The sequence below is a fragment of the Mustela nigripes genome, chromosome 5 (genome assembly GCF_022355385.1).
Source record: "Mustela nigripes isolate SB6536 chromosome 5, MUSNIG.SB6536, whole genome shotgun sequence".
Taxonomy (NCBI): domain Eukaryota; kingdom Metazoa; phylum Chordata; class Mammalia; order Carnivora; family Mustelidae; genus Mustela; species Mustela nigripes.
In genome coordinates this window covers 127,810,538-127,825,671 of record NC_081561.1, presented here as the reverse complement: position 1 = coordinate 127,825,671, position 15,134 = coordinate 127,810,538, and the positions used below count along the sequence as shown (strand labels likewise).

General features: G+C 38.4%; 1 protein-coding gene across 1 annotated transcript in view; it reads right to left on the bottom strand.

The window, feature by feature from the left end:
* Positions 1 to 15,134, bottom strand: part of FIG4 (FIG4 phosphoinositide 5-phosphatase) — a 122,087-nt gene that overhangs the window by 33,369 nt on the left and 73,584 nt on the right. Inside the window, exons 17-22 of the mRNA XM_059401193.1 lie at positions 14,733 to 14,791; positions 13,371 to 13,518; positions 13,012 to 13,095; positions 10,501 to 10,696; positions 8,143 to 8,225; positions 4,165 to 4,251 (exon numbers count right to left, since the gene is read on the bottom strand). Coding sequence (XP_059257176.1) covers positions 4,165 to 4,251; positions 8,143 to 8,225; positions 10,501 to 10,696; positions 13,012 to 13,095; positions 13,371 to 13,518; positions 14,733 to 14,791 — 657 coding nt within the window. The remainder of the gene's footprint in view (positions 1 to 4,164; positions 4,252 to 8,142; positions 8,226 to 10,500; positions 10,697 to 13,011; positions 13,096 to 13,370; positions 13,519 to 14,732; positions 14,792 to 15,134) is intronic.

Below are 15,134 nucleotides of genomic sequence, written 5' to 3'. Positions count from 1 at the left end.
AAGAAAACAAACTTGAGTTCATCACAGCCACTGGCCCATCCTCATCTCATCAGTGTGAAAAGGTGCGCTCGTTCTCACTGCGATTTGGCAAGCAGGTCCCCTAACAGAAACCCTTACCCGGGGGCATTCACCTCAAGGTCCGTAAATGCTTCTTACTCTGCAATGGACTGAGGGAATAAATGCAACATGACGGTTAATAGAGTAAACATCCTTATTTACTTTATTCATTTTCAGCTAACTCTGTGTTGGAAGAACCCTAAGCAAGATAGTATTCATCCACTCTATGTATTATATTTTGAACCATTTCTTAGAGGTAGTTTTGAAACAAGCGAGACCTATTCCTGGAATAGGTGAGCCATAGAATAGCAGGCGCTAATAATATACGTGTTCATGTTCTTTTTAACCTGCACTGATTGGCATTTGTTGCTCAGTTAAAAACTCCCAGAGAACTGGTAGGAGTGTAAAATGAGAACAGGTTGGTCTTGCATGAATACGGTGAGTCACCGCCGGGCCACATGTCACCCTGCCTGTCCTGGCACAGCCAGGCCTTCCACTCGGGGCCTTCTCACTCTACTTTTGGTCACCAGTGCATGTGGAAACAGGATAGAGGGGAAACAAAAAAAGCTAAAAACTTGGTTCACTTACTTTTGTCTTCTATCAGAAGGGAACAAAGAAGTAGGGGAGAGCAGAGGGCTTATGAACGGGAAACAGAATAGGGGGAGAACTAAAGAATGTTCAAGGGTAGGGGGAGAAAGGAGCCATTGGGAGGGTGGCTGAAAACCAGGGAGAGGCTGGCGAGGTGGGCTTCTAGGTCAGGATGCTCAGGGGGCCTCATACAGATTCTGAAAGTTATGGGAGGGATGGCGGGGACAGATTTAGAACATTCCAACAAATATTTACTGAGTACTTAATTTAACATATTATTGTGGGGGCAGCCCGTACAAAGATGGGCTGCCTACTAGGAACTTACAACCTAGTAGAATAGCAGCAATCAAAAACAGTAGCAATATTGTTCTGATAATGACTAAATGGCCTCTATACCGTGCTTTAGGTCACGCAAACTATCCTTGCTCAAGAAGCATGTCTACACTGGGGACAATATGCTGGGTACTAGGAAGAGAATAAAGTTGTCTTATCTTAAATATTACATTGAAATGTGAAAACAAAACTCAATATTAACGAGCAGAAACATTACGTCTGCATGCAGAGACGTCTACAAACCCAGATGAGGTCAGAGCATCAACTTGAGGGCTGCTCGCGCTAACTACTCAGGATTTCTACCACCGTGGTTATAAAAGCAGCTGGTGAATGAGGCATGTATGGCTTAGGGCTGGGCAGCCAGCCTGTCTGGGTTTGAATCCTGGCTCTTCCACTTCCTGTTTGTGAGCAAGTTACATGATTTCTCTGTGTTTCAGTTTCCCCATCTGTACAATGAGGCGGATAGAAAGGTCATAGGGTTACTATGAGAATTGACTTAATTCAGGTTATGGTATTAAGTGAGAGTCAGTGAAGGTCAGCTGACATCATTGCTCCCTACTTGCCACCATGCACTCAAGGAGTGGTAGGAGTCAAAGGGAGGGGTCACACTCAAAAGAAATACGGCTTGGAGTGGCTGGGCTAACAGTGTAGACATGGACCAGTTTGGATTCAACATCCACTTCTACGAAATGTCCCCAGAATCTTGGATGAAAAGTGCCCAGCTACCCCACCCAGGTTTCTGCACCTCCGTATATACCAGGGGCCCCTGCTACACTGGCTCCCTGTGAGTTGTTTACCAATAATTTTTATATCTGGCATTGTGTTTACCTAACATTTAGAAAAGGAATATTCGTTTGTCTCAGGATTTCAAGAAAAATAGGTAAGACTGTAAATTATCAAGAGATAAGTGGACACACACACACACACACACACAAACTTCAACTTAAACTTATTACGGTTTTAAAACGTCTTAAAGCCTAAAACATAACAAGATGAGAAGTCCAATAATCTTATATAAATCTAATTTCTCTTGGTTTTGGGACAGCTTTCAAAATTTAAAAATGAATAGTTGACATTTTAAGATTCTAGTTAGAGGATTTCAGTTAAAAGCAGGCACCCATGCACATACACAGAGATACAGATCCCCCCCAAAAAACAACCACAACTCTACTCTTGGGCAGTTGCCATGACAACACAATGCTGAACCTACTGGGTTCTCTGTTACCCTGTTGAAGATGCTCTGTGAAAAGACACATGTGTTAGATTCTTTACTAATTAAGTGCAAAGGTTAAAAAATTCTAGATCCATAAGGTTTTCATATGGTTTAGGACTCAGAAAAGTAAATACTAAATATTTCAAGAAAAGAATTTAAAAGTAGTTACTGCAAGGCCAATTGTGGATCAAAGCAGATGTAATATGGAAGAAAACACAAAATACTTTTATTTTGTATGTTATATCATCTTTTTTCCCCAAGTTGTGCCATACTATTTTAATGGAATAATCAATTCGTATAATATAACTTAGTTAACAGAGTCTATTTTTTTTACTAACACATTTAAATACTTTCCTTTTCTGGCCAATCTATTTCAATTCATTTGGGAGCGCAAACTTCCATTTGCTAATTAGACTTCAGAAAGAAAAAATGGTGTCTACATTAATAGGAGTTTATATATTTCCAAAAAAAAAAAGAAAAGAAAAAGAGGAAAAAAACGGTGGTGGGGAGAGAAGGGCGGGATAAGCAGGCCTTCTTCCCATTCCTCCCCCTTCTTGGATTAGCCATCTGTGCCTTTTTTGGAAGTTTCTCTCAGTCTCAGATGCTAGACTCAGATCCCCTCAAGACTCAGCTGAAGACCCTTCGTCACTCTATTCTCTTTTCCTAGGTGGTCTAATGTCTAGCCAGTGGCTTCAATTACTACCCATAGGCATATACATCCCCAGAAGGAAATAACCATCCCCATTTGTATCCCCAGAACTTCCAGATCCCTTGACCCAACTGCCTCCTAAACATGGTCATCTGGATGGTGCTGTAAGTGCAAACTGTATCCTCCTGCAGAACGCCTGACCTCAGTAAATGAAAGCCTGGAATAGTCTAGATACTCAGTACCTATCTGCAAATGAATAAATGTTTCAATCAACCAATCAAACCCATTACACAAACCAAAAAATCGAAGGGTCATTCTTGATAAGGACTTCTTTCTCTCAGTATCCAAGTATCCAAGTCAGTATCCAAGTCCCATTTTGCCTCCCAAATATTCCCCAAATCTATTCCATTTCCTAACTCCTAGCCACTACTCTCCAAGGCTCAAGTCTTTGCCTGCATTATGATAGCCGTCCCTCAACTATCAATCAGGAAAAGGCAGATGTAGTACACAGAGAAGGTTAGGCCATCAATATCGATCCATCAACCAAAGGCAAGGCACTGATCTAGACACCTCACGCATACAACCTCATTTAATATTCACAGTGACCCATTTTCTGGAAGAAACTCAACTGATCACATAGCATCAGGAGCCTCTCTGGGTCACAACCTTTGCTTTGTTTGGTCCCAACAAGCAGAGAATGATGATGAAGATGATGATGATGGTGGTGGTGGTGGTGGTGATGATTAGAACTTATTGAGAACTTTTTTCAGATACTGTTTCTCAGCATTTTGAATGCATTATTAAGCTTACCACCCTCCTACAGAGTAGGTGCCATTACCAACCCATTTTGCAGATGAGGAAATAGTCATACAAACTGAAGTCACTTAATCAAGATTTAAAAAAAAGAAGTAATAGAGCTGTGATCTAGGATATGAACCTGAATCTGTTTAAAAATTTGCTAAACACCTGTTTAACTTATGGCAAGTCATTAGAAGCAGTGGGGAAACATGGCTAGAACAGACAAACCCATCACTACCCTCAAGGGTCTGGTACTGAACCCGAGGAGCCTGTCTCTATGGAGGGAAGCCTCCACCAACTTCAATCCCACCTCCGAAGGGTACATTTCAAGTCATAGCTGCCGATCTCTTTCCCATGCCCACAGCTACCCAGTTATTCTTGGATAAGACATCAGGAGGAGATGCTTTAGTGCTTACACTAATACGGGGACAAGACCGAAAAATTTTCTTTAAAAAGTCTGCAAAAAACCCCCACTACAAATGGCATGAATACAAGCATTTCTCTAACAGTCTAATCTAGTACTTACAGTTTTATAACTCCATCTGGGCACCTGGAACAGAGCTGCTGGCTGCTCCTGTCTTGTTTATGTCGACGCTGACCCAGCTGAACAAACCTACAGATTACAGTGGATAAAAACTCAGCTGAAGTTCAGCAGATTACACAAAATGGTATGAGCTTTCAAAAGACAGCAGACTGCTTATTCCGGAGAAGCACACGACAGCACCCTATGCAACCCCAGACTGTCCTTACAAATGGGGGCCTGATTTTACAGTGGGTTTGGTACAAATGAAGGAGGAGGATTTCTGTGTTTCAGTCTACCTCAAGAGGACATAGAACTTGAACTGAAGTGATCTTGAAGCCAGGAAGATGAACTTTCAGAGCCTCCCTTATCTAAGGGTGACTGCAGCAGGAAGCTGGGAAACACGAGGAGAGGCATTCGCAGTGAGAGATGATGAAGAAAAGAAAAGGATCGGGCGGGGGACCCATCTCCCAAAGCAGGGACACTGCTGGAAACTCAGCATGTGGACTCTTGTCTCCTTAGGGCCACAAGAATCCCTAAGTGTATTCCAGCCACTCCTGTACTTTCAACTATGAAGGACAGGAGACGGAAGAGACCATCTGCTGAGCCCCTCGGCCATAGCACCCCTCCCGAAAGAACAACACCCACTCAGACTTGAAGCTAAGAGTCACAGGGACTTGCCGCCTGCCAGCTTCATAGGATAAAAGGATACCTTAGAGTAGGCCAATGAGCTGATGGGCCAAGGACAACCTGCTATTTCCCAAGTGCATACCTGTCCTAGTGTGGTCTGTGCGCCAGGCCTCCATCTTCCCCTCAGGGACACAGCTTGTAGTTTTGTTCTAATGTGCCCCCAGGAGGTTATGCGGCAGGATTAAATTCCAGTCCCAATTTTCTACTATTTTCAATATTTTCTTTCATAATTATTGATATTCTTCTAATTTATTTTATTAGCTTTTTTCAAGGTCAAGAAAAGTACTGCAGAAACTACCAATTACTAAGGCATTAGGGTGCTACTGGAAAACATTTAAATAACTTACTTTTATCCAATTTTTATCTTTAGCTAGTATAAACATTTTTTATCCATTTTGGGGGAAGAATATCACATAACACCTGTTATTTGTACAGAATTTTAAACTTCCCAAATCATGTGCACCATAATTGTCAGAATATATTTTTTTTAAAAAGATGCTTTATTGGGTGCCTGGGTGGCTCAGTGGGTTAAAGCCTCTGCCTTCAGCTCAGGTCATGATTCCAGGGTCCTGGGATCAAGCCCCACATCGGGCTCTCTGCTCAGTGGGGAGCCTGCTTCTCCCTCTCTCTGCCTGCCTCTCTGCCAACTTGTGATCTCTCTGTCAAATAAATAAATAAAATCTTAAAACAAACAAAAAAAAGATGCTTTGGCACAGGGCTGAAGCTTTGAGGAGGTAGGAAGAAAACTTCCAGGTCCGGTTGAGATAGCAAACCAAAGACATCAGAAAAGCCGAGAGCAAAGGAAGGTATAGAAAACAGGCTAAGCGATTAGAACCAAACTACAAAACCAAGAGATCTTCAGGAGTTTGGAGGTAGTTGAGGCCAAATGTAAAAAAAATAGGCAGGAGAACAGGAAGCTAGAAGACAGGCTATAGATGCCAGTTCCAAGCGCATTCCTTCCCTCCCGACGTTGTCCTGTGGTTGACTGGTCGGGAGCTGTGACAGGCAAGCCAGGCCAGGCCACTGTCTTTACACTCACAATCTTTGGTGGATACTAGCCAACTGAGTGCAGAACTGCGGTGGGAAAGGGCAGAACTTTTGAGGCCAGTTTAGGCCAGAACTACACGGACTTTCACCCTGTCCCTGACTCTCTGCCCTCTGGATCAGACACGGCACTAAGAGAGCCCCAGAGCCTGGGTGAGGCAAGAAGGGTCCCAGTCAGTTCCTGAACATCCTTGGCCATCCCCTGGCAGAGCCTCACCCTCAATACCGATGGAGGGAGGCCTCCTCTGCCATAGCAGTGTCCGTGACAGACAAACAGGGGAGACGCCTCTGCCTCCAGGAGAAGCAGTCTGCCCACAGTAAAAAGTGACTCACAGAGAGGGGAAGAGATACCAGACCTCTGTTTCCCTTCCCCCGCCAGGTCTGCATCATAAGCAGCGGCAGGTGATATTACCAATAGAATAAAAAAGGATTGCAAATCCCCAAAATCCCAGGTACCCACGGAGCACAGGAAAGGTCTCCTAAATAAGTAATTGAATGGCTCTTGGCCTATAAAGAGGGATAATCTTTTCAGCTCACTACACAGTTGTCGGAAGAAGGAATAAAACACTGTCCACTGTTATGCAAATCAAAGGAGGAGGTGCTGTTCTTCAGGATATCAAACACAGAATCTTATTCCAGGACATGGATTCCTCCCTCCCCAGCAGTACTCCCCTCCCCGTGGGCCTGCCACTGTCTCCTTCATAGATTGATTCCCGGGGGAGTATTATGGTCAAACAGGGCTGTGTCTTACTCTCTGCGAAGGGAGGACTAGAAGTGGGCCTCCGAGGCAGTCTGAGCTAAAAAAGCTCCAAGCAAAAGTCATGCCTGAAGCAAGAGATACTTTCTTTTTGCTTAATTAAAGTGAGCGAAAATGTCAGTCCTTGACCAAAGTGCTCTTGCTCTCTGCAATAAGCAAAGGGCTATTATTCACTAACCCCAGATAATTCCTTCTTCCAGACCATGCTGCTTATAAGGGCTCACTTCAAATGCTGAAGAGCTGAGCCGCACTGCCGGGACAGCTGTGGTGGGAAAGTGATTGTGTACCTGTGTGTCCGGGCCTGAATTCAGGGTGACTAAACTGGTTCCTGTTAAGACAGTACTAGTATGAGAGTCATACCAGGGTTTTTGCTGTTAGGAGATGCTGCAAATTTTATTTTATATTTTACATATATTTATATTATATTTTATATTTATATTATATTATATTTTTATAATATATATTTATGTAAATATATATTTACATATATTTTATATTATATTTCACATATAATAGATTTTACTAATCTGAAAGAAGTAAAAAGCATCAATATCCAGTTTGATGGATTAAGCAAATGAAATACTCCCCTTAAAAAAAAGTGGAACATCAGTGCTCATTTATATTGTAGATATTTATATTTATTTATTTATAATATTTATATGATATTATTATATAATATTATATATTATATAAGCCAAACTTGTATGAATAAAGTGGGATGGTATTTACATGCAATAATTAGGTCTTCTCAGTGCGTGTATTAAGCTGAGGAAGTGTTAACAGCAGTTATCTTGGGTTCTTGAGGATTTCTAGGTGAGGGATTCTTTTGAGACTCTGATAACTCTAATTCTGTTTCTCCTCAGAAACACACACACACACACAATTATGTATAGGATTTCACAGAAAACCTTTTGGTGGATCCTCTTTCAGCTTAGTCTGTCTAATTAAGTTCTAGAACATTCTGACATGATGTTTTTCCTCCTCAACTACCACTCCCACCAGCACCCCAGAGCTAACGCAAACACAATGTCCTCAACCATCAATACCCAGGTTCATTTTGTAAGAAGGTCCCCAATTTGAGGACTTTGTTAATGCAAAAATACAGAAATGTATGTCCACTTCAGCTTGCAGCTTATCTATAGGTGGTGCGAATACATGGACACATCATCAATTTTTATCACTGAGGGGACTGAGAGTTTCAGGCAGTAGGCCCTTTAACTCCAAATAGAAACCAATGTTTCAGAATTTGACCTCCTAAACACTAGTATTGTATTCCAAGTGGAATTCATTTCCTTCTGTATTGTTGACCACTTTCATTTTTAGAAGTTATACTAGACATAAGTTATTATAATAATATTTTTGTATTTCTTAATTTCATTTTTCCATTTTATTTTATTTTATTTCTTTTCAGTGTTCTAGAATTCACTGTTTATGCATCACATCCAGTGCTCCATGCAATATGTATTTCTTAATTCTACATAGAAGTAGTTTACCTTGAATAAATGGAGAGATCCTCTTCGGAGAGACCATCTGAGAGGTTAATTCCATATACCTCTTTCATGGGCTGGACCACATTCTGGGGTTAAAAACAAAAAGGAACCAGGAAAAATTTTTTAGACATCTAGCATGTTAATTATTTCCAAAGATGAAGAAAATGAACCTGTGAAATTTTCCACAAAAGCAATCACAATATTTCTTCAGTTCATTCATTAAACTCAGTTAATTATTTTTTAAAAATCTGATTATATTTCCACTAAAAATACTTTGTTTTAGGGTAAAAAGCTATTAAATAACTACTAGTTCCTTTTGTATAATGCAGGAATTAGAAAACTTTTTCTGCAAAGGGCCAGATAGTAAATATTTTAGGTTCCTTGGGTCATACCATCTCTGCTACAACTACTCAACTATGCAGTTATAATGCAAAAGCCCCCATACACAATATGTAAACAAGCAGGCACAGCTGAGTTCCAATAAAACTTTATTTATAAAAAGAGGCAGTGGACTGGATTTTGACAAGTGGCTGTCATTTGCCAACTCCTATAATTATGGATTCAATCCTTATATTATCACATTTTACTTGCCATATCTACTTCTATGACTTCTGGCTATTTCTGGGAATCAGATTTCCCTAAAGCTAAATTTGGTCCTTTTGTAGTTATCTTCCCTTTTAGGTTCCCTTATATTGGTAATGTCAAATTGAACAAAGTGAATTTCTACTGGGGCTATGCAAAGACTGTGAGGCCCAGGTCCAAACCCTACCTTCCAAAAATATGCTAAGCAAGGAAATAAATGGACCTCAAGTGGATGTGCTGCTCAAAAGTGGACAGGATTCTCTTAAAAATTCTGAAGTGATAAGAAATTTATTGTTATACATGAGAACAAAAACACCAATTTTATTTCAAAATGAAACCATTTCAATAATGTCTATGCTAAATGTATTAATCTCTTAATGACCTAAATGTGAGACCCAAAGCATAAAACCCCTAAAAGAAAACATAGACAGTAATCTCTTGTACATTAGTCTTAGCAATATATTTATGATAAGAGAAACAAAAACAAAAATAAACTACCGGGACTACAAACCAAAATAAAAAGCTTTTGCATAGCAAAGGAAACCATCAATAAAGTAAAAAAAGCAACCCATTAAATGGGAGAAGATATTTGCAAATGATATATCCAGTAAGGGAATAGTAGCCAAAATATAAGAGAACATCTACAACTCAACACCTAAAAAACAAATGATCTGATAAAAAAAGATGGGGAGAAGACCTGAATGGACATTCTTCCAAAGAAGATATCCAGATGGTCAACAGACACATGAAAAGATACTCAGCATCACTCATCATCAAGGAAATGCATATAAAAACCACAATGAGATATCATTTCACACCAGTCAGAATGGCTAGCATCAAGAAGACAAGAAACAGCAGTATTGGCAAGGATATGGAGAAAAGGGAACCATCATGCCCTGTATATGGGAATGTAAATTGGTGCAATGACTGTGGAAAACAGAATGCAATTCCTCAAAAAATTAAAAACAGAATGCCATATGATATAGTAATTCCACTCCAGATTATTTACCTAAAAAAAAACACAGTAACGGTTCAAATACAAAAGACAGATGCAAACCTATGTTTATTGCAGCATTATTTACAATAGCCAAGATATGGAAGCAACCTAAATATCCATCAATAGACAAATGGATATACAAGAGGTAGTATTTATATACATATACACATGATGGAATATTACTCAGCCATAAAAAACAATGAGATTCTTGACATTTTTGACAACATGGCTAGACCTCACGGTATTATGCTAAGTGAAATAAATCAGACAGAGAAAGACAAATACCATATGATTTTACTTAGATGTGGAATCTAAAAAACAAATAGACAACAGAAACAAACTCATAAATACAGAGAACAAACTGGTGGTTGCCAGAGGGGAGGGAGTACAGGCATGGGAAAAGTAGGTGAAGGAAATTAAGGGGTACAAACTTCCAGTTATAAAATAATTAAGTCGTGAAGATGAAAAGTACAGTATAGGGAATACAGTCAATAATGTAATAACGTCGTCCTAGGTGACTACAATCAAGGTAAGCATTAAGTAATGCATAGAATTGTGAGATCACTATGTTGTACACCTGAAACTAATATAACAGTGTATGACAACTATAGTGCAATATAAAAAAAGATTCTCATCTCTGCAGTGCCTCAAACACCACACATTAGAATGGCAAGCATGAGAAATAATGTGACTTTTTCTCTCAGCCTTCTAACAGAAAGTAGAATTTTAGAGATCATTCCCCAAGCCTCAAGCCAGACCACATAAGCTCCTCTCCCACACACCTCGGTCACTTTGGCACTGTCTCCTGCGTCTGTCATCTTCACTGGGGTGGAGCGCTGAGACACAGAGCCCTCCTCCTCCCGGTCGGTCCCAGAATCATCCTCAGAGCTGCTGGACACCGCCTCCTCGCTGGGGGGTGGCGGGGCGCTGGCTGCTGTTTTCCGTTGTAAGACAGCTTCTTCTCTATTGCTTTTGTTCCTTTAAGAAAATGAATATTGATATAAAGCATCTTTAAACCAAACCCTTGAGATTCACTATGTATGACTGTGCAACACCTTAGTCCTGGTGAAGCACAAGAAAACGGCTGTAAGCAACTAGTTTCTGGGTTCACGTTGTGATAAAGATAAAACCTTAACATTTTTCCATGAACTTGTACTGACTATATATGAATTTAAGCCGTTATAAATTCAGAACATAAACTGGTAAGTGCATGTAAACCAATGCAGAAGTCTTCTCACCACTTGGTTACTGTGCCTTCCTTTGGTAACTGAAATCAGTATTTTCAAAATTTTGGTACAATAATAGAAGACTGTGTTTGGGACATTAGTAAATTACCTAGCAACAACATGTAAAACCTTCAAGGGAAGGTCAATATCCAAATTTCCTTCCCTTCTACGGTTTTTATCAATCACAGCATCAGCTAACGATTTGTACCATAGTAACGGGAAACTGATGAACATAAGCTAAATTTTAAAATCTGTGTTATTAGGGTGGGTATTAAGGAGGGCACGTATTGCATGGAGCATGGGTGTGGTACATAAACAATGAATTTTGGAACACCGGAAAAATTAAAAAATAAAAATCTTTTTAAAAATCTATGTTATTAGTAAATAGCTATATTTGCTAGACATTCCTACTAATAGTAGGGAATAGATGGGGAAGCAAATAAACCTCAAACTCAGATTTATAAAAGTATTTACTTTAGTTCCAAATATGAGAGTAAGAATACTGTTTTCTTTTCTTTTCTTTTTTTTAAGATTATTTATTTATTTATTTGACAGATAGAGATCACAAGTAGACAGAAAGGCAGGCAGAGAGAGAGAAAGGAGGAAGCAGGCTCCCTGCTGAGTAGAGCACCTGATGTGGGGCTCGATCCCAGGACCCTGGGATCATGACTGGAGCCAAAGGCAGAGGCTTTAACCCACTGAGCCACCCAGGTGCCCCTATTGTCTTCTTTTAAATTCAGAAAATATTTTATAGTAATATTTTTGGCTTTGATAAAAAACGCTTAGTATTTCAATCTTTTAAAACTATTCTCTATAAAAAACTTAAAATACCATAATATTCTGAAATGGAAAGGAAAGTGCAGTACTATCTGACCATGGGTTATTATATTACTATTATTATATATTATCATATATTATTATAAATATCATATAATATAATATGATATATTATATGATATATATAATATATTATAAATATTATACTATATCATATTATATTATATGATATATATAATAATAGTCATAATGTTATTTTTATTTAATTTTATAAATTTATAATATTTACATTTATAATAAAATATAAAGTAATAAAATACTATTATATAATGATTACTATATTAATATTATAGAAAATAAGCTATTTTCTGACTTTCTGTAAAGTAAAAATTAAAATTAGTGGAATTTCTGTGCCATACAATAATGTAGCTGGTCATTTATGCATTTCCAGGAACTTCTTGAATTCTGAACTCCTGAGGACATCTCTTAAATTTCTTAGTTTCTGGTCTAAGGCTTAAACATTCAACTAGTATTTAAGGCCACAGAAATGGTGTATCTGGAAATAGTAATATATATCTCATTGCATAAACCACATGTAGCTAGAACCCAACCAGGATCCCATACACACCTACAAATATGATTAGGACTCAATATTTACAGTCTGGCCAGGGTTTCTGGCCAGAGTCTAAAAAAAAAAGAAATCTCATCACTTGAATCATTCAAGTTAGCGGCAATAACAGATTATGCTAGAACACATCACCTCTCAATCCAGTTTCTAAGCATGAAGACATAAACATGGTTTGACTTCTTCCTCACATTATTGGATGTAACAGTCTTCCCCCAAACAATGTTACAGTAATACACAGAAAACTTATTAATTTCTTTATCCGAGCATATTTATTTTAATGGTTCCTCAGGATGCCACCAAAAATAAATAAAATGATTATAAATTCTTACCTAAGTATTTTATGTTGTAGGAAACTGAGAACGCCGAGTTTTTTTTTTTATAGGACACAACACATATTATCTGCTACCTGTTCCTAGCCATCTGTGATATTCCTAATTGAAAATAATAAAATGCACCATGTTGCTGAAATTCCTATAAATTCTTTCAATGCTGAATTCTTTAGTGATCCCAGCGTGAAGAAAAAGCTATCAGCACAGATGCAATAAATGGAATGTGCTCCAAACTATATGACTTGAAGTTATTCTTTTTGGTGCCAATTACATTGCAAGTGCCATATTGTTTTACATGAATCTTTAAAATTTCATTCTATATGCAAATCTTACCCCAAGACTGATTTTCCGGTTTCATCTGGTTTACGCACTGTAAATGGACTTGGATCTATGCCAATGGTCTTAGGCATAAAGTCACTGAAGAAAGAGGAAAGAAATGCCATATGAATCACTGTCCATCCATAGGATACTTTCATTCAATTCACATTTTTATACTATTTCTTCTTAGTCCTTACGTATATTCTGAGCCACCCAGGCGCCCCCCCCATTACATTTTTTGAAGGAAAAGAAAGTAAAATGGAATCTGATCCAAATGCCTATTGCACTTGTGGCAAAGCAAGACATAGCTATATAGACTAGGAAAACTCAAGTTCAAATATTCTTATAACAGTCTCAGGACACTCACAACGTACCGTGCTGAGCTTGTCATAGCCAAGCAAAAGGTATCATCAAAACTACTCAGTTCATACGGTCGAAAGAACTCGTTGTGGATGTCAATCTCTTCTTCATATCGGTGGAATTTCTTCACTATTAACTTCTTTAAGTTCGCAGCACAGATAACTAAGAGAGATATGTCTATTACTCATAAAGTCTTCAGATGACATCTGGCAAACAAGGTTCAGCTCCTGCCTCTAGCACTCATACACTTGGGAAGGAGATGATATATGTACACAGAGTATACAGTGCAAAGCCAAGTGTGACAAGCCCCAAGGAGGCAGGAAGGCGCCTGGAAGTCTGGGTGGGAACAGGGAGTTTTTTAGAAATCAAACTATTCAGGTCTTTAAATTCTTTTTTACTCATAAATAAATACCTTCTGCCTTCTAGATAAAAATTGTGCAGTTATTTCACTATATTTTCTTTTATATTTCAAATCATGGCCAACAGTAGACTGTTGTTCATGGCCAACATTAGACTGTTAAAGTCCTTTCCTTTCTCCTAGAACAAAAACCTTCTTTGCAATATGAGTTATGATTTTTCCCAGAATTTCAAGGTTGTAAGTACTTTTAAAAAATTAATTAATAATTTACTAAGAACTAAAAATCATTTGTAATCTTCTTAATTTATGGCCTTTACCATCCAAAGTTGGAATACCTAACCATGATTAGATGGGAGGCCTCAAGAGGAACATTCCAGATTGGGAACTGATCTTACTTAGTGCCCTTTCACAACTGGGAAGACAGACTTCTTCAAGGTCAGGGAATCAGTAACAGCACTACATTCTATTTAAAACCAAGCAATTATTTCAATTTGGAAACATCATTCAAATGTATTGTATATTTGAGGTCATTCATTTAACATAAAAAATGTCCTGCCTTTCTGACAAATTACATGTTAGTGACTAAAATGTACTTTTATATACACATATGTATCTTTTTCCACTGCTTAGATACAGGAGAAGATTTTATTTCTCCTTGTGAGCGGGTCTTCACTTCTTTCCCATTATCCCCAAATACCTAGAAATATAATCAGTACTAACTTAAAAGGGTAAACTAATATATTATATCCATTAGACATTTCAGGGACATAACTAATAACTATAAAACACAGTACAAGCTCCTGGTCTACTTGGATAAAAGAAGTATAACATAATCACTGCCCCTAGAAAGCTATCTAAGATGTTAAAATCCCCTATTATAGCAGCAACATGAAACTGAGTAGTCATTCATGTCTTTTTAATGAAATATTATATGCAAAGAATTTAATGCTTCAAGTTCATTTAGGAATAATTATAAAATATATTGGTATAAAAACTAAGAGAGAAACAGTGTACCTACCTTCATCATACGGTAGCGGTAAATGTTTTATTACCTCTGGAGTCCACCAGTAAGTGTAACTATAAAATTTAAAAAAATAAGTGAAAGAATAAGATGGGCCAAATGTAAGGGCTGGCTTTCTATAATTCACTGGGTAAAAGGGGTTTATGGTCTACTGTAAGATGCTGCTGGGCATAGGAGGTCTTCAACACGTTCATTTCTTTCCCAACCCCTTTCTTGTTTCAGCTATGTCACAGATCTACAAAAATGCCATGAGCACACCTGAGAATCAAGAGGTTCTGATGTTACTGACTTTTAGCTAAAAAATATTTGGGTATACTAAGCCAGATTCTAGGAGCTGCTGGTTACTTCTCCCCAGAGACTGTGCCTGCATTACTCAGCAAGCCAATGAGCAGCGGGACC